General features: G+C 41.0%; 1 protein-coding gene across 3 annotated transcripts; it reads left to right on the forward strand.

The window, feature by feature from the left end:
- Positions 1-126: 126 nt before the first annotated feature.
- Positions 127-10,968, forward strand: LOC106600428 (GATA-binding factor 6-B-like). 3 transcript variants are annotated; one of them, XM_014191769.3, is made up of 8 exons: positions 127-802; positions 1,585-1,650; positions 2,511-3,473; positions 4,739-4,905; positions 5,583-5,708; positions 5,999-6,086; positions 6,203-6,291; positions 8,241-10,968. In XM_014191769.3, the coding sequence occupies exons 3-8, from the start codon at positions 2,567-2,569 to the stop codon at positions 8,409-8,411; spliced, it is 1,548 nt and encodes a 515-aa protein (XP_014047244.1). In that variant the 5' UTR covers positions 127-802; positions 1,585-1,650; positions 2,511-2,566; the 3' UTR covers positions 8,412-10,968. The 3 variants fall into 3 exon arrangements, with proteins under 3 accessions (XP_014047244.1, XP_014047246.1, XP_014047245.1); XM_014191771.3 differs by having other exon boundaries at positions 784-802; positions 1,585-1,646; XM_014191770.3 differs by lacking the exons at positions 127-802; positions 1,585-1,650 and adding an exon at positions 1,729-2,223.
- The last annotated feature ends 11,711 nt before the right edge of the window (positions 10,969-22,679 follow it).

Below are 22,679 nucleotides of genomic sequence, written 5' to 3' on the forward strand. Positions count from 1 at the left end.
GCATTTGATAGGCTATGTTCTGTCTTTTTCGCTTTGCTCTCAACGATTTATCAAAATAGCCTAGGCGATAGCTGTTAGTGCTATCCCTTTTACGCACGAGGACACGTCCAATCCATGGCGCGTTAAACCAATAGTCATAGTTCGGATATCTATTTTAGAAGTATGCCGTTGCTTACACCTCTAAGAGAACGTTTATAAAATGCTACCTAGGTTTACCCTTTACAAAGCAACGAAAAGTGAAAGGAATGCAAAGACCAAATTAAAAGAAGAATGGCCATTGTTTGAGCCCATTTTACAAGAGGAGTCAAACAGAGGATAGATCGTGTTGCAATGGCTCGTGTCTCTCCTCTATCTTTCAGTGCAACGAAATGGTGACCTATAATTTACCCTGAAACGCGTATCGCCTAACAGTGTTATCCAGACAAAATGTAAACAGAAAGAAATACCATTTCAGTTCTTCCCAGGTTGACTAACGACGGACCGATTTGTTAACGTCTGGAAGGAGTGCAGAAGACTAGTAATGAATGGTTTAATTGACATCTCGTCACTTTTGATAATTTCACTAAGCCAATGTATATTCCAACTGAAGTATTCATCGCCAGTTCAATGTAAATCCTCTCTGCAACAACAGATACGTGCTGAGAGTTTGTGCTTCCGAGGCTGACCCCATTTAATCACAATTTAAGGGCTCACTTAAATAAACTAACTGTGAATGGTCTGCCCTAACACAACGCCGAAATTGAGAATAAACAAACAAATAAACAAATAAAAAGGCGATTTTAAAATAGCTGTTCTCAGCGAGGTTTGTATTTTACGGCCTTTTACTTTCTAATTATAATTATTGTATCATTCAATGTTAGTTATTTTAAGTATGGTGCAATTGATAGGCTATTAAATATTTCACTTTGTAAATTGAAAAGTTTTTCAATTGAATATTGTTTTTTTAACTCTGTATTCGATGCCATCAGTTTTGTCGATAGTTCTGTAACATCTTACATTATTTCAATGTATTGCTTGCTAGAACTTGTAAACACATTCTGAAGAATGTTAGCCTAGGGACTACTTAACTTGTTTGTCTATAATGACTGGCCTACTATAATTTGTGAGCCTCTGATAGGTTAATGTTCATCATGATAGTCGTGGTTTGTACATCTAACTAATTTGTACGCAATATCCTTTTAAACCAGGATTGGTGTCAATTATGAAACATCCCCATTTTTGCTCTAAAATAAAACGCAGTTATTATTATTATTTATTTGAATATCTTAACTACTTTGTGAGTAAACCAATGTGCACTGCCAAAACAAGCTTTTCTCTGTATATTTATCTGATATATGAATTTCGATTTTATTTCAACAACAAAAAGTCAATAGCCTACTGTGAAACATCAAATTGATTGCATGTCATTTTAGACAGGATCAAGTCTCTTAAAGGCTAGCACCCTCAACCAGTTGATATGTTTGTTAAACTGAAATCCAATCAGAGAACGCCCTCAGATTCCAACTGCAGCCTCGAGAAGCGCCTCCTCTCTAAAAACCTCGTCACGCGCGCAGTAGGCTAACGCTTTCATTCCTATCTTCCCAGAGACCAGCTACGACCCGCACACTATAGGAAACTTCAACGAAGCGACCGATGGCACAGAACGAGTAGGTGTGTGGTGAATAATCCTTCCTCTCCTCTTTTGTCTTCTATGTTTCAGTCCAGTCTTGGTGAAACATCTGGTTTCAGTGATCGTGCTCCTGGGTGCCAGTTGCGCAGAACCTAAATCATTTGGGGTATTGGTTTGTCACCCTTACCCTGCCTCTTGGGTCTTATCTGTTACGCGTCTTATCAAGCGGTTATCGCTTTGCTCCAAAGATATATTGCATTTTGTTCCTATCTGTAACGGTGTGTGGTTTTTTTGTTATAATGAAGAGGCTATCTCGAGAGGGGAGGACAGGGTTTTGACACGGATGGATTCAACTCCTCCGGTCAGAGCGCGCGGTGTGCTTACATTTCTAATGGATTAATATCTTAGGCGGTATTGCCAAACATATCTTAACTATTAGTCTATAACCATCATATAGTTTTAATAGTGAGGATCGAGTAGTGTGTGCTAAGTAACCTAGCCTTTCGCCTATCATTTTATGTCATGTACTCAAAATTACGCGAATACGTTTCAAAATGAAACCAAGCCCCACGTCAAGGGCTATGTTGGGTTTGTATTACGCAGTTTCCCAGAGGGTAAGCTATGGAATTGATATGATATTGTTATCATGGGGGATTACATGTTTCTTGCAAATTAATAGTATCGCTTGAAAGTTAATTCAAATGTAACTCTTTGGACCAAATCTTTGGGAAGAATATTTGAGATTGTAATAAGATTTGATTACCTCATCTCATAGATCCTTTATGATACCAGAAATAGTTACATGACGCCCAAGGACCTGATTTAAGTTAACAATTTACAATATGATAGACCCTTTTAGCCTACTTGATCTTGATAATAACATATTCTCTCTCATTCCCAGGGCAGACAACACCCTCACGATTTTCTAGCCCTACGGTGTATGGAAAGTGATCCTGGATGGACCTGGGCGAAAACAGCTGGTCCATGGTCAAGCAAGAAGTGTCCAGCAGCCCAGGGTCACCGGCTGAACAGAGCTACTTACACGGCGGTCAGGACAGGAGGGAGAGTCACGGCCACGCGCACGACTCGGAGGGACTCAGGTCACCGCCGACAACGGATCAACTTAACTTAGTGGGACACCGGCGCGACGAGGGGCCAGGTAGACCATCTCTACACTCCTACGTTCACTTCGGACACGGACACCATAACAACAACACTGCCCTGCCCACCACAGAGGACATCACGCTGTTCACGGATTTAGACCAGGGCAACAAACTAATCATCTCTAGCGGAGCGCACCCGCACCACAAGGGGGGCCTTATCGTCGACCCCAGCGACATGTATCAAACACTAGCCATCGCGGCGGCCCACCAGAGCCAGGCGGGGTACGACTCGCCCTCTGGGGGCTATATGCACTCCAACCCCAACTCTCCAGTGTATGTACCGAGCTCCCGGGTGGGACCCATGATATCCAGCCTCCCTTATTTGCAAGCCAGCGGGTCGGCACAGCCCAGTCATGCGGTCACAAGCCATTCAGTCTGGTCGCAGTCTACTCCGGAGAGTCCCTCCTACAGCACCGGGAGTCCTCATACCGCCAACCGTTTCCATTACCCTCCAAGCCCGCCAATGAACAACGTAGCGTCCAGGGATAACGGCTACAGTAACCCGCTGAATGTGGGCAGTCGAGACCAGTACGGTCTCCCGCGGCCCCTCGGTGGATCCTACGCCAGTCCCTACTCCCCGTATGTTGGACCGCAGCTATCCCAGTTGTCCTCGCCTTGGCCGGGAGGACCGTTCGATAACACCATGTTGCACACTTTGCAAAGCAGAGGTGCGCCCTTGACGATTCGAGGACCCAATGGAGGTAGGCTTACTATTCCCAAAAGTATCGAAGAAAGCTGATTAATTGAGTGAGAACTTTAGTGCTGATATGACATCTATCGGATAGCTGTTTAACGCATGGTAATAATAATAAAAATAACCATTCAAAAAATGTATAAGCAACAAGGACATGTGTGAAACAATGTGATGATAATTTACGATTACAAGTGTTTAGGTCTGATGGCCCCAATAAATTCTAATTCAATTTGGTTAAGGAAATTATCGGAGGTAAAATACATGTTTTATAGTAATGGTAAGACATGGTAAATAGGTTCCATTTTAGAATAGCAAGTTAATTAGGCTATATATTTTATTTATTTATCTGGCAAGTCAGTTAAGAACAAATTCGTATTTACAATGACGGCCTACCCCGGCCAAACCCGGATGACGCTGGGCCAATTTTGCGCCGCCCTATGGGACTCCCAATGAAGGCCGGTTGTGATACAGCCTGGATTCAAACCAGGGTGTTTGTAGTGTCGCCTCTTACACTGAAATGCAGTGTACCGAACCGCTGCGCCATTCGGGAGCCCTACACTCTTAGAAAAAAGGTTCTGGATAGAATCAAAAAGGGTTCTATACTTGCTTCATATATGGCAACCCTAAAGGTTGTTGGAACCCCAATTTTGGTTCAATGAAGAACCCCTGGGGTTCTGATGGGGTTCTGATCAAAGAACCCTACGAAATGGTTCTATATAGAACCTTTAGGGGTGCCATAAATGAAGCAAGCAATATAACCCTTTTTGGTTCTATCTGAAACCTTTTTTCTAAGAGTATATGCTATATATTAGTTACATAGGCTATTATCAATGCATTTGTTGCATGAATTAAAGTTTAGGCCTATCCCTGATATCAAATGTTTTATAACGACTTCAAAGCCTATCATATTTTTATTGGTGTAACTAAAATAAATACATTGTTGATTACACCCTCTGACTGCACATATAAAACTAGTATGGAAACATTATGAGTTTCTTAAAGTAACTTAATGCATTAGACATAGATAAAATAGCTAAAGTACAGTCAAAAGTGCCGTCTCCTTGTGTATTGAATGTATAATCTTAATTTGCTATCACATATGCCTAGAATATACCTCATTTTGAAAATAATGGTGAATCATTAAAAAACTTAACATATTTGAAGACAGGTGCTCAATTAAGCCTAAGAAAAATCATGGCTCTTTTAATGCGCAAGCACCTCTCTGAAGTGTCATGTAAGTGATTGGTGTATTGCCCTATCTGTTTCCCGCAGATATTCTCGACGACCTGGGAGAGAGCAGGGAATGCGTCAACTGCGGCTCCATCTCAACGCCGCTTTGGAGACGCGATGGCACGGGCCACTTTCTCTGCAACGCCTGCGGCCTGTACAGCAAAATGAATGGACTCAGCCGGCCATTAATTAAACCACAGAAGCGGATGGTAAGCAGAACACGCTCAGGGGACTAGTTAACCACTCAATTTCCTGTCTATATATTTAAAGCAATGGCTTAAGGTTATCACCTCAGATCTCAATACTCCTTATGGTGATTTTTTTGGACAAACAATTCGCTTAAACGGTAGAGCATTTTATTGCACCCTCAGTTTAGCCAGCGTTCATATATTAACAAGGTCATTCTGGCTGTCATATAGGTAATTTAGTCAGGGTCAACAAGTGGACAGAGGCTACGCGAGGGAAAAAATACTTTTCAGACCCACATTCTCCTGGCGCCATTACGCAGTTATTACGCACACTAACAAAAGACTGATGCCTTTTTTCCACAAACTGCCTGACAATGAAATTCCTGGTAATAAGCTGAACGTAACTGCCAGTTAAATGGATGACATGAATTGGACCAATATTATTGTTCGGAAATTAGTGCAGATAACAGAAAGAGAGTCATAAGTCATAAGAGAGGAGAATCCATGCCCTTCATATCCAACGATGAATTAAAGTGCTTGGATCACAGCCAAAGATTCCATTAGTCAGGTAGCCTAACCGCGGGCTCAGACATCTCTCCATTTCACGTTTACAGCACGCGCTCACCTTTGCTTAATCGTAGCTTCATATCTTTATGTTCCAGTGTGTTTATCGTTGTTTACATATTGCCTTTTCCCAGTCATCATCCCGGCGAATTGGCCTCTCCTGCGCCAACTGTCAGACGAGCACAACCACCTTGTGGCGCAGAAACGCAGAAGGAGAACCGGTCTGCAACGCATGTGGGCTCTACACAAAATTACATGGAGTAAGACACAATCTTTGTATTATGTCACAAGTTACCCCTTTTTTTATATAACTTCGTGTTTGACAAATGCAGAGAATATTGTAACTGACACGTGCCTAATTACCGTGTGTAATTATTTCGATGACTATGGAGAACAATATTAAATGGGATCAGTGTATTCAGTGTGCCTAATAAATTATATTTATTATTAATAAAGTTGATATTTAAAGGACAATTTACACGTTTTCCTACATTGACAAAACGTGTAGCCAAAAAAACATGACAGACTAATGTAGTCGTTATTTTTGCAGGTACCTCGGCCGCTCGCCATGAAGAAAGAGGGAATTCAGACGAGGAAAAGAAAACCTAAAACTTTGAACAAAACCAAGGGATCCTCTGGTAAGCAGACCCCCCTCTCTCTCTCTCTTTCTCTCTCTCTGTTGTATAATTGAAATACTTCACTTTTATGGTTCTCTTTATATATATATATACTTTTTAAAATCATTTTACCACAGGAAATAGTAATTCCGTCGCCATGACTCCGACGTCGACGTCTTCTTCCAACTCTGAAGACTGCTCGAAGAACAGCTCTCCCAACACGCAGGTGCCAGGGTTAATATGAACGATCCATCTTTTGATATAGCGTATTCAAAAAGAAAACCAATATTCAGGTGTGGGATAGGCCGCGTATGTTATAAAAACGGACTCAAGGTCGTTTGCTATTGAAATTCTACTGTTGTTCCCTCCTCGGATATGTCTTGTGTAACAAATTATGCACGGCTGAATTCTTCCCACACATTTCAGTTAGCGTCAAATATAAGTCCACGGTTTTGGTAGGATAGACCCACTTTTACTTTAAAAAAATATATATATATATATATCTAAAATGTGATTCTATCGTTTTATTTATTGCACTAATTGGTATTCTTTTGAATGACTACTGTTGACAAATGAAGGAGCAGGCAGGCTAATAATACACTTTCATCTTATATGTTCGTGATACCAGTAATATTGGCCTGATAATACTGGATTCAAAAGTATTGAGTCACACGGTATGTGGGATGTAGCTTACTGTATCTGGTGTCTTCAGAGGTATTTAAAGGCTGTCTCCAATGGGTTCTGGGAAGTGGTCTGCATTTTTCAGAGATGATGCTCTTCTGGAATTGTGTCCTGAAACTTAGTCTCTGATTTGTTCCAAATGAAACAATATTATAGGGCTATTTAAAGTACATTTTATTAATGACATTTGTCTGTTCCTATCATTTGATAAATGGGCCGGTTTGCTATAATAACGTGGAGATTCAATGCATATAGGCCTATACACTGAGTGTACAAAACAGTATGAACACCTGTTCTTTCCATGACAGACTGACCAGGTGAATCCAGGGGAAAGCTATGATCCCTTATTGATGTCACTTCAATCAGTGTAGATGAAGGGGAGGAGACAGTTTAAAGAATGATTTTTAAGCCTTGAGACAATTGAGACATGGATTGTGTATGTGTGCCATTCAGAGGGTGAATGGGCAGACAAAAGATTTAAGTGCCTTTGAATGGGGTATGGTAGTAGGTGCCGGGTGCACCGGTTTGTATCACGAACTGCAATTTTGCTTGGTTTTTCCACTTTCAACAGTTTCCCGTGTGTATCAAGAATGGTCCACCACCCATTGAGACTGTTCTGAGGGCAAAACTCAAGATTAGGAAGATGTTCTTAATGTTTTGTACACTCAGTGTATATCAATTTTAGCAGTTACAAATGAAGATTTATCATTGATCGGCTTCTGGAAGCCCTGGCTGTGACTATGGAAAACCCATGGATAATTGTAGGGTCGTTCCACCGATTCAGTGCTTTTTAAGAAATGTAACTTGGTCCAAAAAAGTTTGATTTCGCCTGATTTTCACATTCTGTCATTATGAGCACATGTTCAACTTAATAAAAAATACATGTTCTCATCTCAAGATTTTATATAAACACATACTATGGTGAGTGCCAATTAAGTGGCAAATAAAGTAACAGGGTTGACCATAAGATGGTTGACGATTTCATCTTAAATCAGCCTTAAATCCCCTTTGTGACAGTAGGAATGGAAGCTTGTTGTGTGCAACAGGGAGCGGCAATTGAATTCAAGCTTAAGAAAGTAAATAAAACGCGCTAAAACGTTTCTAGCCTGTCTATCTATGGTTAAGAGGGTTGTGGTATGCTCCAACCGATCAGTTTTCTACCACAAAACACCAGAAAATTGCCAAAAATAGTAAAACCAGTTCACCGGCTTTTACACTATTGACTATTAGATGTTCAATGTTTCTTATTTAAATGTTTTAAGAATAGTTTCACCATATTAAAAACGAGTGTTCAGTTCACGTAACAGGGTTCATGCAATTTATTGAATTATACATGTGGTCTATATTTAAGGGCACTTCATGTAATATACCAGGCTTTTAAAATTCAATATTGGTGCACAATTTCTAGTAAAAATATCAAAGGGCACTTATTTTGTGGAAAGACCCAGTCATTTCTTTTGAATCTGTGACTAACATTTCTCTGTCTTATTCCAGGTCCAGTCCTCTGTCCTGAGTGGCCCAGCGGATGGCTCAGGCTCTGATGGCTCTGCCGTCGTGAAGTACCCAGGCCAGGATAGTCTCTACACCAGCGTGGGCCTCACCCAGTCTCCAGACATAGCCGGCTCCGTCAGGGGAGAGTCCTGGTGCCCCATGGCTCTTGCCTGAGTCACGAGCTGGGGGTGGAACCCACCACACTATCCTCTCTCGCTCTCTCTCTCTCTCTCTCTCTCTGGATGTCCTGCTGCTGCATGGTGGAAATATTCTGTGCCTTGATGGTTCTGGGTCTGATTCCTACTTCCCAGCTAACAACAGTTGGACAGAGACAGCCCCCCCCCCTCCACGCTCATGCAAGTTTGAAACGTCTGGAATATTTGGGATTGATTTCCAGAATTATATGAGAAAACCTTAGTGCCTTAACAGAAAGGGAATTATGTGAGAGGAGGCCTGTTGATGCATTCTTGTTACTCTGCAGTTCGGATGCGTTCCGGACCGACCTGCTGTTTTCTCTCCCCTCTCCTCTCCTCTCTTCCTCTCCCTCCTCTCTCCCTCTCTCTCCTCTCTCCCTCTCTCTCCTCTCTCCTCTCTTCCTCTCTCTCTCCTCCTCTCTCCCTCTCTCTCTCCCTCTCTCTCTCCCTCCCTCTCTCTCTCCCTCTCTCCCTCTCTCTCCTCTCTCCCTCTCTCTCCTCTCTTCCTCTCCCTCTCTCCCTCTCTCTCTCTCTCTCTCTCCCTCTCTCTCTCCTCTCTCTCTCTCTCAGCTATGGAGGTGGATAAAATGTCTGAAATGAAGAAACCTGTACATAATGTTATGGATTCCCCCACTCAAGACAAAAGTGGTTAATTGGATATTAGTGCTTGAGAAAAGCTCAACCATGCATACAGAGGACATTTTGATAATCTTTTTTTTTTGCAACTGGAATCAAGCTATCAAGTTACCAAGACAACCTTCCTGAATCAAGAGAAAGTATTTATTAATCTTCCATTGTTGAAAATATGACTATGATTGTTAAATAAAGATATGGATATAGAGTAGATCTGAAACAAACAAAAAAAATGTTATATCTTTGTTTTTTTAATATACTTTTGTATTTCCTTCTCTCTTGGTGAGTGAGTAGTTGTTAACAGTGATCGTAAATCTGCACGTTTTTCCCACTGATAGCTCTTACTGTATCTGACTGAAACTCTTGGTTTTAAAACAGGGTATCAAGGACTGCAATATCCTATGTCGGTCAGTTTTTGTTTTTAATTATTAACTCAATTCGCAAATAATGAAATCCTACAGATTAAATAAAAAATACTGTTCACTTTATGGTACTATTTTTTTAAGAAATTGGTAGAAGTGTTTTTTTTCTTTTCGGCGAGGATAAAAAAAAGAGAGAACATGTCCGCAAAATCTTTGACACATGTACAACAGCTAGCTAAATACTGTTTGAATGAATGGCACCCGCAATTGTTTTATAGATGCATATTTTTGTTACAATACAAAACTGCAAAAGAAGACTGCTGCAATATTATCTGGCTACAACAAAGACTACCTAACTGGTAGAAACAGTATACATTTACTGACGCATACATGCATTTGATGTTCATATAAAATTTGACAAAAATCAAATGAAAAGGCTAAATGAGGTCAACATAAAATAATGTAATATTGCTAATATTGCTAATTCCGCAAACAGATGCGGAATTGCTAAATTGCCCCTAGTAAGTTTTTGGTTGATAAAAGGGTAATGGTTGTTCCTACAACCAACTCTAGACTGTCATAAAACAAAATTAGTCAACGAGTAAAATGTTACACATTTACACATGCTGATGAAACTGTAGCTTCAATTGAGAATAATCTTAAAAGACTGATTTATGCCAAGAGTTATGTTTCAGTGACGTGAAGAAAATTCATATGTAGGTAGAAAACAACCTTTCACTGGTTTAAAGACATAATGACCTTATATGACAAATCACTGTTGATTTTGGTTTGACTCAACACGCAACAAAAAAGTGGAATACAAATGTGCCCTTGTATTTTTACTCAAAATATGTCTAAAGCTGAAAAAAGTTGAAAAAAAAAGTAGAAATATGTCTTTCCCATTCAATACACAGATCATACTATATGTCTCCCTCTCCTCCAGCAGGGGTGTGAATGGCGCCTCGCTCAGCAGAACTCTCAGTGGATCCATTTTAGGGCCAGACAAATTCCTCTAGCTCTCTGGGGAATGTCAATTTCGGCGGAATGAATCTGAAGGTCATTGTGAAACTGCCGTTTTAAAGTGCATTTCAGTTTCACCATCAGGGTCGTTCAGCTGAAACAGGGCCTGCTAATAGTTTTTTTCTGGACTTATTTATTTTTTGAAATATCATGTTTATTAATAACATTGTTTTCCTATTTTTTTGTTTGGATATTTGTATTTCTTTGGTTGGTTGTTTTATTCTTGATACAGTTTTAAATGATATTATTTCAATATTTGAAATAAATTGTTCTGTTGATATGTGAATTTTGGAATAATTGCCCATCTTTGAAGGAAATCTACACGTTGTTGTTGTGTCATTGTATCACAGTGTTTTTGTGGTATGTGCCAGAGTTTGCAGCAAGAGTTTTAGCTCCATCTAGCCATTTGCTGTGAAGGTACATATCACCATTTTGAAATTGTAATATTAAATAACCCCTCATATTTGAATAATATTTATACATTTGTTGTTATATTGGCATTAAAAAAAATTGGCAGTGGTATTCCTCACTTAAATTCTTTCACCTCATGATTCAGGGAGGTTCGATAAAAGCTAGTAGTCTACCGGTATTCCGGAATATAAATCGCCTTAGCCTACTTTCCATTTTTTTTATTTTTAATTGAACTTGTATGAAGATTTCCACTATATTACTTCATGCCGGAATAATAAACCAAACGTTAATTAAAACTGTGTTTTACAGTTTGTACATTTTTAAGATGGTACCTTCAAGAGAAATATGTCATGAGAAGATTTTGGAAAGGCAGCAGCAATGGATCCCTGAGGGTTTTGAATTTCCAGACAGTGTTGGTCTAGTTGTTTTCTCATTCTGTATTAAAGTTAGCCTTTCCTCTTACACACAACAACAATTGTTTCTTTACACCATGATATGCAATCACTACAATGGTTTTTATCAGTGTTTTCAGTGTGTGTTAAATCAAGTGTATTGTGCCTGTCACAGTGTGAAATATATTTAAGTGAACATAGCTTGTAAATTATACCATAGGCAGACACAGACATTTTAGAGATGGCTAGATTTATGCCTGAGCTTTAGGTTATCTGGCTGCAATTTGACATATTGATGTTGGAGAGTTTATTGAGTGTCAGTGTAGCTATGTTCAAGACTGCACTGCACATCAGCCAGATACATAATTTAGAGATAAAGGTTATTTAAATGTTATTTCACTTTTATTTAAGAAAATGGCAATTGTTTTGTACTACCTGTCCCCTTGCATGATACTAGTTTTGAGCAGACCAGTGTAGAAAAACGTTATTATAATCCATTATTTTGATAATGTCACCAGTTCAATATCTTCAACAACATGTATTTTTTAGTTTTGGATCTTTTGTATTTTATTCGTCTATAGCACATGCCCAAGGAGTTGGCAAGCGTCTGCAGGCTTAATTTCCTTCCAGTCTTTGTCTGAGGTGTTGCAGTTATGCATCATCCATATTAAAGGTCCAAAGCAGCTTGAATTTATGTCAATATCAAATCATTTCTGGGTAACAATTAAATACCCTAGTAGGATTGTTTTTAATTTAAATTGTCAACAAGAAACAAACATAGCTTCTTATAATAGAGCAATTTCTCAAGGAAATGTTTTACTAGGACTGTCATGTGGTAGTCTGAGTGGGAGTTGTCTTTCTTATTGGTCTTTTAACTAATTGGCAGGCCAAAACTCCATCCGACCAAAACAGGCTGATATTTCAGCCGGTCTTTTCAAACAGCTTTTATCATCATTTTCACAATTTCACAGTATTATTCCAACCTTATTCCAATTATTCCAAAACACAGGTAAATCACATTTTTGACTGCAATGGGCCTTTAACAGAAATGACCTCACACAAACTTTAAATAGGCTCTGCTGCAACCGAGACAAATTACAAACTTTTCTTTAGATATGTAAATCAAACGTAGTGTGAAACCTAAAATAAGAACAAATATTTATAGGTCTGTTAATTTATGAAGTGGTCCTAGGCTAGTAATGTCTTCCAGGTGCACTTTGCAGCTGTCCCCATGGATGAACGTTTTTTTGGTTCCAGGTAGAACTATTTGGGGTTCCATGTGGAAAGGGTTCTACCTAGAAGCAGAAGGGTTCTACTTGGAACCAAAAGGGGTTATTCAAAGGGTTCTCCTATGGGGACAGCCGAAGAACCCTTTTTGGTTAGAGATAGCACCTTTTTTTCTAAGAGGATTCACAACACATTACATCACTGAGGTCCTCCTCCCATTTGTTACTCTGAATTCATGTGCTTAAGGTTGGGGGTCATGCGCATGACAACAGTCACTCTATGTTATTTCACCATAAATTATCTGTAGCTGTGAAGATCAGCTGTAAGAACTGACAAGTGACACAAACCAAAGCCTCAAACCTATTTTAGGAGTTTGGTGAATGGTGCAATAGGCTGATGTATTTGTCACTGAGCAGCGTAACAGAGTCTTATCTGTGTTGAATGTGCTATTCTAAATTGGCAGAGACAGAAAGAGAGAGAGGGAGAGAGAGAGAATTAGAGTGAAAGAGCAAGTGAGCGAGAGAGAGAGAGAGAAAGACAGAGAGAGCGAGAGAGCGATACACAGCAACTGACGCCTAAGGCTGCTTTATTTAGACAGTGAGTAAGAGAGTCCGTGTCACCCCCGAGGGCAGCGCTACTGAGTTGAAAGTCCTCTGGCGGGAAGACTGGAGCCAAGGTAAACAGTTAGCAGCACAGCACAGCATGAGGACAGAGAGACTGCAAGCCTGGGTAACATTCATTAGGGCACACCGTACTCGCTTAGAAAAAGGGTATCAAAAGGGTTCTTCGGCTGCCGCATAGGAGAACCCTTTTTGGTTCCAGGTAGAACTGTTTTGGGTTCCATGTAGAACTCTCTGTGGAAAGGGTTCTACATGGATCTCAAAATGGTTCTACCTGGAACCAAAAAAGGGTTCTTCAAAGAGTTCTCCTATGGGGACAGCCGAAGAGCCCTTTTAGGTTCTAGATAGCACCTTTTTCTCTAATAGTGTAGCAAACTATTTTTCAATGGAAAACAAAAACGAGTGGTTCTTTTTGGACAAATACAGGGAATTTGTCCTTGTCCCTGTCTTAGTCTGTTTTCTTCCATTGGGTCCTAATCAGTGGAGGCTCCTCAGAGGAGGAAGGGGAGGACCACCCTCCTCAGTGAATTTCATAAAAATTAAAATGTAAAAATATTTTTAAAAGGTTATCCTTTTAGATAAAACTATACTAAATATAATCACATCACCGAATAATTGATTAAAACACACTATTTTGCAAAGAAGGTCTACCGTAGCCTTAACAGCACTCTGTAGGGTAGCACCATGGTGTACCTGGAGGACAGCTAGCTTCTGTCCTCCTCTGGGTACATTGACTTTAATACAAAACCTTGGAGGCTCACGGTTCTCACCCCCTTCCATAGACTTACACAGTAATTATGACAACTTCTGGAGGACGTCCTCCAGCCTATCAGAGATTTTGTAGCATGAACTGACATGTTGTCCACCCAATCAAAGGATCAGAGAATTAATCTGGTACTGAAAGCATAAGCTACAGCTAGCTAGCACTGCAGTGCATGAAATGTGGTGAGTAGTTGACTCAAAGAGATAGAAAGACAATAGTTTAACAGTTTCGAACAAATACATTTCTTCCAAAATTAAGGAGAAGCAAGAGAGAAATAGAGCAAGCGATAAAGATTGTCATTTTTTTTCTCACGTACTTAGCTAGCTAGTTTAGCCTACTGAAACACCCTGCTCAAACAGAGCGATGCTATGTTTGCTAGCTGGCTATGACTTTCCAACACAACACTGGAACTCTTCCAAGTCAAGGTAAGCTTTTGGTATTACTAATTTATTGCTACCGGGGCCCGCTAGTGTAACTGCTTACTGACTAACGTTACTGCATGATTGTAGCTGGGTTTACAAACGCGTTAGTTCTATTAGTTATGCTGACTATGACTTTACTTCAGCTAATATGGTGACAATGATGTAGGCGGTTTGCCTTGGAATGTTTTTTTTGCCTGGTCACATACAGCTGAATTGTTGTGCATTGAAGTCCACAAGCGAAGGGAAGATGACTAATACAACGTGGCTGTTATGAGAGTAGACGGAAGCAAACACAACAAAATGGGGATAAACATACCTGAATTGTCCAATAGAAACTTTCACTTGCAACTGTTGGACTAATGATTACATCAGCAAAACGCAGGCAAGAGTGTGCAAGGCGGTATTGAACGTCACTGTCTGTCACCTCAAATTTGTCTCTGGACCTGTGTGTACCTACGTTGTAAACTTTCATTCATAGGCTAGGTTGTAGCAACCTCATGATGGGTATAGGGAAAATTTGAGTATAATGTAGTAGCCTAAACCTATCGCTGTTACATTGAGCTGGGTAAATGAAATATGAATGAAGGACATCCAATATGCTGTCATAGAAATAAGACCATGCTCATGAGAAGAAAAAAAATCGGCCTCCCTCATCTTAAACGGCACTGACCGCCACTGGTCCTAATGAATATGTTATGACCCCAGCCAGGTCCCAGGCCCTGGGGCTGTTTGGGCAGGAATGGGTAGGACCAGTACAGCAGAGTGACTCCCCCAGGAGTTGCCCGTTGATTTTTCCACAGAGAGGCTTTTCAAAGGGGAGCTCCCTCTGTTTGGCTCTGCCCTGGCTGGCCCTGTCTGCCTCCGGAAGCGATGGGATCTCTGACTCAGCCCTTTTGGGTTTCCTCGACAGACACACAGAGAGAGAGAGAGAGAGAGGGCATATTTAAAAAGATTAAAAACACGTACTCTTTAAGACCGCCGACTCATGTTTCTTGGAGGATTTGAATGGCAAAATACGATGGAAAGATCATTTCAATACATCAGGAGAAATCACTGAATATTTATTCTAAGGCCTTTATCATATACTTTTTTTGAGAGATATACTGTAGCTATGTGTGGGAGTGTGAGAGTGAAAATGAGTTTTGTGAAGCTCTGTAGTTGACCATAACCGTTGACAATGACAGTAGAAGCATGAATAATAGAACAAGGGAAGACGCCAGCAGCGACCTTAGCTAGCCTGATAGTGTTGTCTTTTTTCAGTCTTTTTCATTCGTTCTGTGACTGTGAGGAATGTGAGGAAGTTGTAGGAAGGCGAAGCCAGTCTTTATGGGAGGAGATGCACTCTGAAGCTGAGATTGCAGGAAGGGCAAGAGAACAAACCCGTTTTGCCTGCAGAGAGGAAGAGTGAGGATCAGTCAAAACTGACAACCCATGAACCCTGGATGGAATGATAGGTGGAAGTGATCCTGGATGGAATGATAGGTGGAAGTGACCCTGGATGGAATGATAGGTGGGAGTGACCCTGGATGGAATGATAGGTGGGAGTGACCCTGGATGGAATGATAGGTGGAAGTGATCCTGGATGGAATGATAGGTGGAAGTGATCCTGGATGGATTGATAGGTGGAAGTGATCCTGGATGGAATGATAGGTGGAAGTGATCCTGGATGGAATGATAGGTGGAAGTGACCCTGGATGGTATGATAGGTGGAAGTGACCCTGGATGGAATGATAGGTGGAAGTAATCCTGGATGGAATGATAGGTGGAAGTGATCCTGGATGGAATGATAGTCTCAGAGTCACTTCCACCTGACAGTAGTTTAAAGGTCCAATGCAGCCGTTTTTATTTCAGTATGAAATCATTTCTGGATAACAATTAAGTTACCAAGAAGGTTGGCTTGGAATTCCCTCCAAGCCAACCTTATACTACAGGTCCTGGTGGCCCTGGAGGAGTTCAAAGGACAAATTGATGGACAGGTTGTTGAGACATGTAGATGTTTCTAGTTGGCAGCCGATGTCACTAGTTTGTGTTGCCTTATGAAAGGAGCATGTTGTTTTACTTCACACACACACACATGCCTGCCTGCACACACACACACACACACACACACACACACACACACACACACACACACACACACACACACACACACACACACACACACACACACACACACACACACACACACACACACACACACACACACACACATCCACTGTTTGTTTGCTGTTATATTTGTGCTGTTGCCAGTGTCTTCTGTCTGTGTTGTCAGGCATCCTTTTCAAACAGCTCTAAAACTAAAACGTTATCATTTTCACCATGTCACGGTATTATTCCAACCTCATAGTGTGGAAATATATATAAAACACAGGAAAATCACAATTTTGACTGCACTGGGCCTGTAACAGGATGAGTGAACATACTTATTGAGGGACCGCACCTAAAACTAAACTTTTCTCTTTTTGAAAATGGCCTATCGATACGAGTCAGAAAAATGTATTCTAGTGTCAAAATTGACTACTAAGTGTTAATAGGATAATTTTGGTCATAAAGTAAGTCTGGTCCAAATCCAATACTTGCGAGATGATAGGGAAAAAAAAGGTATGTCATGGAATGAAGGGTACTGTAACAGTTTTCCTTGGGTTGGGTTCATTTCAATCCTGCCCACAGCTGGCAGCATGCAAGTAATCATCAATTCGGAGCGCGGCTGCATGACCCTATCATAATGGTCAATTTGGTTTTACACTCGATATCACTGTGGAGCTAGTTAGGGACCGTCAGTAAATTACACAATTTACATTTACATTTAAGTCATTTAGCAGACGCTCTTATCCAGAGCGACTTACAGTAGTGAATGCATACATTTCATAAATTTTTTTCTGCGTACTGGTCCCCCGTGGGAATTGAACCCACAACCCTGGCGTTGCAAACACCATGCTCTACCAACTGAGCCACACGGGACAATGCATGGGACAATATTTTAAAATGTCAATAGCTCCAAATTTGAATAACTTAAACCTCACACCACCTACAGTGAATTCGGAAAGTTTTCAGACCACTTGACTTTTTCCACATTTTGTTACGTTACAGCCTTATTCTAAAATGGATTTAAATGTTTTTTTCCCCCCTCATCAATCTACACAATACCCCATAATGACAAAGCAAAAACAGGTTTCTATACATTTTTGTGAATTTATTACAAATAAAAAAAGGAAAAGTCACATATAAATAAGTATTCAGACCCTTTAATCAGTACTTTGTTGATGCACCTTTGGCAGCGATTACAGCCTTGAGTGTTCTTGGGTATGACGCTACAAGCTTTGGCACACCTGTATTTGGGGAGTTTCTCCAATTCTTCTCTGCAGATCCTCTCAAGTTCTGTCAGGTTGGATGGGGAGCATCACTGCACATCTATTTTTGGGTATCTCCAGAGATGTTCGTTCAGGTTCAAGTCCGGGCTCTGGCTGGGCCACTCAAGGCATTCAGTGACTTGTCCCGAAGCCAGTCCTGCTTTGTTTTGGCTGTGTGCTTAGGTTCGTTGTCGTGTTGGAAGGTGAACCTTCGCCCCAGTCTGAGGTCCCAAGCACAATGGAGCAGGTTTTCATCAAGGATCTCTCTGTACTTTGCTCTGTTCATCTTTCCCTCGATCCTGACTAGTCTCCTAGTCCTTGCTGCTGAAAAACATCCCCACAGCATGATGCTGCCACCACCATGCTTCAACGTAGGGATGGTGCCAGGTTTCCTCCACGCTTGATGCTTGGCATTCGGAGCTGCTCTTCCTCCCGGGGAAGGACTGCCCGTTCCATGATCTCGCCATCACGGTTGACAACTCCCTTGTGTCCTCCTCCCAGAGTGCTAAGAACCTTGGCGTGATCCTGGACAACACCCTGTCGTTCTCCAATAACATCAAGGCGGTGACCCGATCCTGTAGGTTCATGCTCTACAACATTCGCAGAGTACGACCCTGCCTCACACAGGAAGCGGCGCAGGTCCTAATCCAGGCACTTGTCATCTCCCGTCTGGATTACTGCAACTCGCTGTTGGCTGGGCTCCCTGCCTGTGCCATTAAACCCCTACAACTCATCCAGAACGCCGCAGCCCGTCTGGTGTTCAACCTTCCCAAGTTCTCTCACGTCACCCCGCTCCTCCGCTCTCTCCACTGGCTTCCAGTTGAAGCTCGCATCCGCTACAAGACCATGGTGATTGCCTACGGAGCTGTGAAGGGAACGGCACCTCCATACCTTCAGGCTCTGATCAGGCCCTACACCCAAACAAGGGCACTGCGTTCATCCACCACTGGCCTGCTGGCCCCCCTACCTCTGAGGAAGCACAGTTCCCGCTCAGCCCAGTCAAAACTGTTCGCTGCTCTGGCACCCCAATGGTGGAACAAGCTCCCTCACGACGCCAGGACAGCGGAGTCAATCACCACCTTCCGGAGACACCTGAAACCCCACCTCTTTAAGGAATACCTAGGATAGGATAAAGTAATCCTTCTAACCCCCCCCTTAAAAGATTTAGATGCACTATTGTAAAGTTGTTGTTCCACTGGATATCATAAGGTGAATGCACCATTTTGTAAGTCGCTCTGGATAAGAGCGTCTGCTAAATGACTTAAATGTAAATGTAAATGTAATTCAGGCCAAAGAGTTCAAACTTGGTTTCATCAGACCAGAGATTCTTGTTTCTCATGGTCTGAGTCCTTTAGGTGCCATTTGGCAAACTCCAAGTGGGCTGTCATGTGCCTTTTACTGAGGAGTGGCTTCCGTCTGGCCACTCTACCATAAAAGCCTGATTGGTTGAGTGCTGCAGAGATGGTTGTCCTTCTGGAAGGTTCTCCCATCGCCACAGAGGAACTCCAGATCTCTGTCAGAGTGATCATCGGGTTCTTGGCCACCTCCCTGACCAAGGGCCTTCTCACCCGATTGCTGTTTGGCTGGTCGGCCAGCTCTAGAAAGAGTATTGGCCGTTCTAAACTTCTTCCATTTAAGAAGGATGGAGGCCACTGTGTTCTTGGGGATCTTCATTGCTGCAGAAATGTTTTGGTATCTCTGCCTCGACACAATCCTGCCTCGGAGCTTTACGGACAATTCCTTCAACCTCATTGCTTGATTTTTGCTCTGACATGGACTGTCAACTGTGGGACCTTACATAGACAGGTGTGTGCCTTTCCAAATCATGTCCAATCAATTGAATTTACCACAGGTGGACTCCAATCAAGTTGTAGAAACATCTCAAAGATGACCAATGGAAACAGGATGCACCTGAGCTCAATTTCGAGTCTCATAGCAAAGGGTATGAATAAGGTATCTGTTTTTTATTTTGTATAAATTTGCAACATTTTCTAAAAACAGTTTTCACCTTGTAATTATGGGGTATTTTGTGTAGATTGTTGAGAATAAGGCTGTAACTTAACAAAATGTGGAAAAAGTCAAGGGGTCTGAATACTTTCCGAATGCACTGTAGAAATTCACATACAAATAGTTAAAGCATTTAATGAGCTTGTGACAGTTGTGCAACATGAAAATATTTTCCCATTTACATTATGTAATTTATTGATGGTCCCTAACTAGCCCCAGAGAAAGGCTATCCAATGTCAAAACAACTTTGCCACGGTTGCACACCAGCTGGCACAAGCTAATTGGCTAAATAATTTGGCTAGCAATAGCTAGCCTAGGGGACTTCAAGACACAAGACCTGGTTAGACAAGTTCAAGTTATCTAGAAGGGTGAGTTACTGTAACTGTGTACTGTTTTGGCAGAGTGAATGTACAAACGCTTGCCACGTGGAAACATATATACACAAAAGACAACCACATTAAAATTCACCCCCAAAAGTTCATCTGATAATACTTGTGGAATATAAAAATACTTGCTTGATATATGTTTTCTAGTTTGTTGAACTTTGCAAATGCAACTTATTTCTATGTGAAAACTGAAAAGGTCTATTCATTCCTTTTCAGCAGACACTCTTATCCATAGAAACTTACAGTAGTGAGTGCGTACATATTCCTGCTGGCAACCTCTGGGAATCGAACACACAACCATAGCATTGCAGGCGGCATGCTCTACCAACTGAGCCACATCATCACAAACCACTTGATGTCTCAATGTACTCAATTACTGTATTGATCATTGTTTTTCTTCATGGTGATGGAAAGTCTACAGGTACAAACCTAGATGACAAAACTATGTACAATACAGTGATGTACATTTACATTAAGTGGTTTGTAAGGATGGTAAATTAATATTGCACAAAAAGTGATAGTTTTCCATGTTATTTTATCAAGAAAAATATTGAATTTGATGTGGATGTGTCTTTGCCCATAACTTTGCACCTTTTGATGTAAATGTTTGAGGACAGGGTTTTGTTGTTTCTGGATTCCACTAGAATGACAATTGCAGAGAAAGGGACAGAACAAACACTCTTACAATTCCAACTTTTGAATCTGTTCTTAATTATGCAACTACCTTTTTTTGCCAAGATGACGCAACAGACGTCTATATCGGTCCGCTAATACTATTAAAGGCCCAGTGCACTACTTTCGTGAAAAAATATTTACAAAATAAAATAACTCAATATTTTTTATAAAAAAAAATTTCTCAGTTGTTATATCATAAACAAAAGGTCCTTTGCTGATGTAACATTCTGAAGGTTATACCATAACACCTAAATATAACATGCTTTATTAATATCTGCTACAGTAGGTGCAGTACAGTAGATTAGAAGGTGTTTCTTTTCTATCCTGTGCTGCAAAAAGCAGGTAAAAGGCTTGTTCTGTTTGAGGAACATAACAATAAGATGTAAAGATTAACTCGTCACTCCTACGCCAGCTGGGAACATATCGGTCATGCTTACCAACTGTTTGTTCAACTCCAACCCCTTTGTTCTCTCACCTGGCATTCCACAGTTGACCACGGCAGGTTACTGGGAAGGGGACTTTACTTTCTGGACACAACACACCGCATGCGGTAGACTGACTTCATTGTGCGTGATATAGCTTTCCTAACTACTTCTAATGAACATGACGTAAAATGGTCAAATGTCGAGTAGCCATGGGCAGATTAGGAACCTGCCGTTATTTAATTTGCATGTAAAGGTATGTCCTGCCACCAGACGTTTGGCCAACTGACTCTTTATCATTTTTGAATGTGATTTTTTAAAACATATTCAATGAAATAAACACAGAAGCACAGAGAAATACATATGTATTTCTGTGTGCTTCTGTGTTTATTTTATTGAATATGTTTTATATATACAGTATATATACAGTTTACATACACTTAGGTTGGAGTCATTAAAACTTGTTTTTCAACCACTCCACAAATGTCTTGTTAGCAAACTATAGTTTTGGCAAGTCGGTTAGGACATCTACTTTGTGCATGACACAAGTCATTTTTCCAACAATTGTTTACAGACAGATTATTTCACTTATAATTCACTGTATCACAATTCCAGTGGGTCAGAAGTTTACATACACTAAGTTGACTGTGCCTTTAAACAGCTTGGAATATTCCAGAAAATGATGTTATGGCTTTAGAAGCTTCTGATAGGCTAACTGACATAATTTGAGTCAATTGGAGGTGTACCTGTGGATGTATTTCAAGGCCTACCTTCAAACTCAGTGCTTCTTTGCTTGACATCATGGGGAAATCAAAAGAAATCAGCCATGACCTCAGAAAAATAATTGTAGACCTCCACAAGTCTGGTTCATCCTTGGGAGCAATTTCCAAATACCTGAAGGTACCACGTTCATCTGTACAAACAATAGTACGCAAGAATAAACACCATGGGACCACGCAGCCATCATACCGCTCAGGAAGGAGACGCATTCTGTCTCCTAGAGTTGAACATACTTTGGTGCAAAAAGTGAAAATCAATCCCAGAACAACAGCAAAGGACCTTGTGAAGATGCTGGAGGAAACAGGTACAAAAGTATCTATATCCACATTAAAACGAGTCCTATTTTGACATAACCTGAAAGGCCGCTCAGCAAGGAAGAAGCCACTGCTCCAAAACTGCCATAAAAAAGCCAGACTACGGTTTGCAACTGCACGTGAGGACAAAGATCGTACTTTTTTGAGAAATGTCCTCTGGTCTGATGAAACAAAAATAGAACTGTTTGGCCATAATGACCATTGTTATGTTTGGAGGAAAAAGGGGGAGGTTTGAAATCCCGAAGAACACCATCCCAACCGTGAAGCACGGGGGTGGCAGCATCATGTTGTGGAGGTGCTTTGCTGCAGGAGGGACTGGTGCACTTCACAAAATAGATGGCATCATGAGGCAGGAAAATTATGTGGATATATTGAAGCAACATTTGAAGACATCCGTCAGGAAGTTAAAGCTTGGTCGCAAATGGGTCTTCCAAATGGGCAATGACCCCAAGCATACTTCCAAA

This window comes from Salmo salar, chromosome 03 (genome assembly GCF_965601325.2).
Source record: "Salmo salar chromosome 03, fSalSal1, whole genome shotgun sequence".
Lineage (NCBI taxonomy): Eukaryota > Metazoa > Chordata > Actinopteri > Salmoniformes > Salmonidae > Salmo > Salmo salar.

Bases quoted from the DNA above. Each gene is read 5' to 3' on its own strand.
- LOC106600428 (XM_014191769.3), top strand. From the start codon at position 2,567: ATGGACCTGGGCGAAAACAGCTGGTCCATGGTCAAGCAAGAAGTGTCC. The intron at 4,906-5,582 runs GTAAGCAGAACA...GCCTTTTCCCAG, and splicing joins TTAAACCACAGAAGCGGATG to TCATCATCCCGGCGAATTGG. The intron at 6,292-8,240 runs GTGCCAGGGTTA...GTCTTATTCCAG, and splicing joins ACAGCTCTCCCAACACGCAG to GTCCAGTCCTCTGTCCTGAG.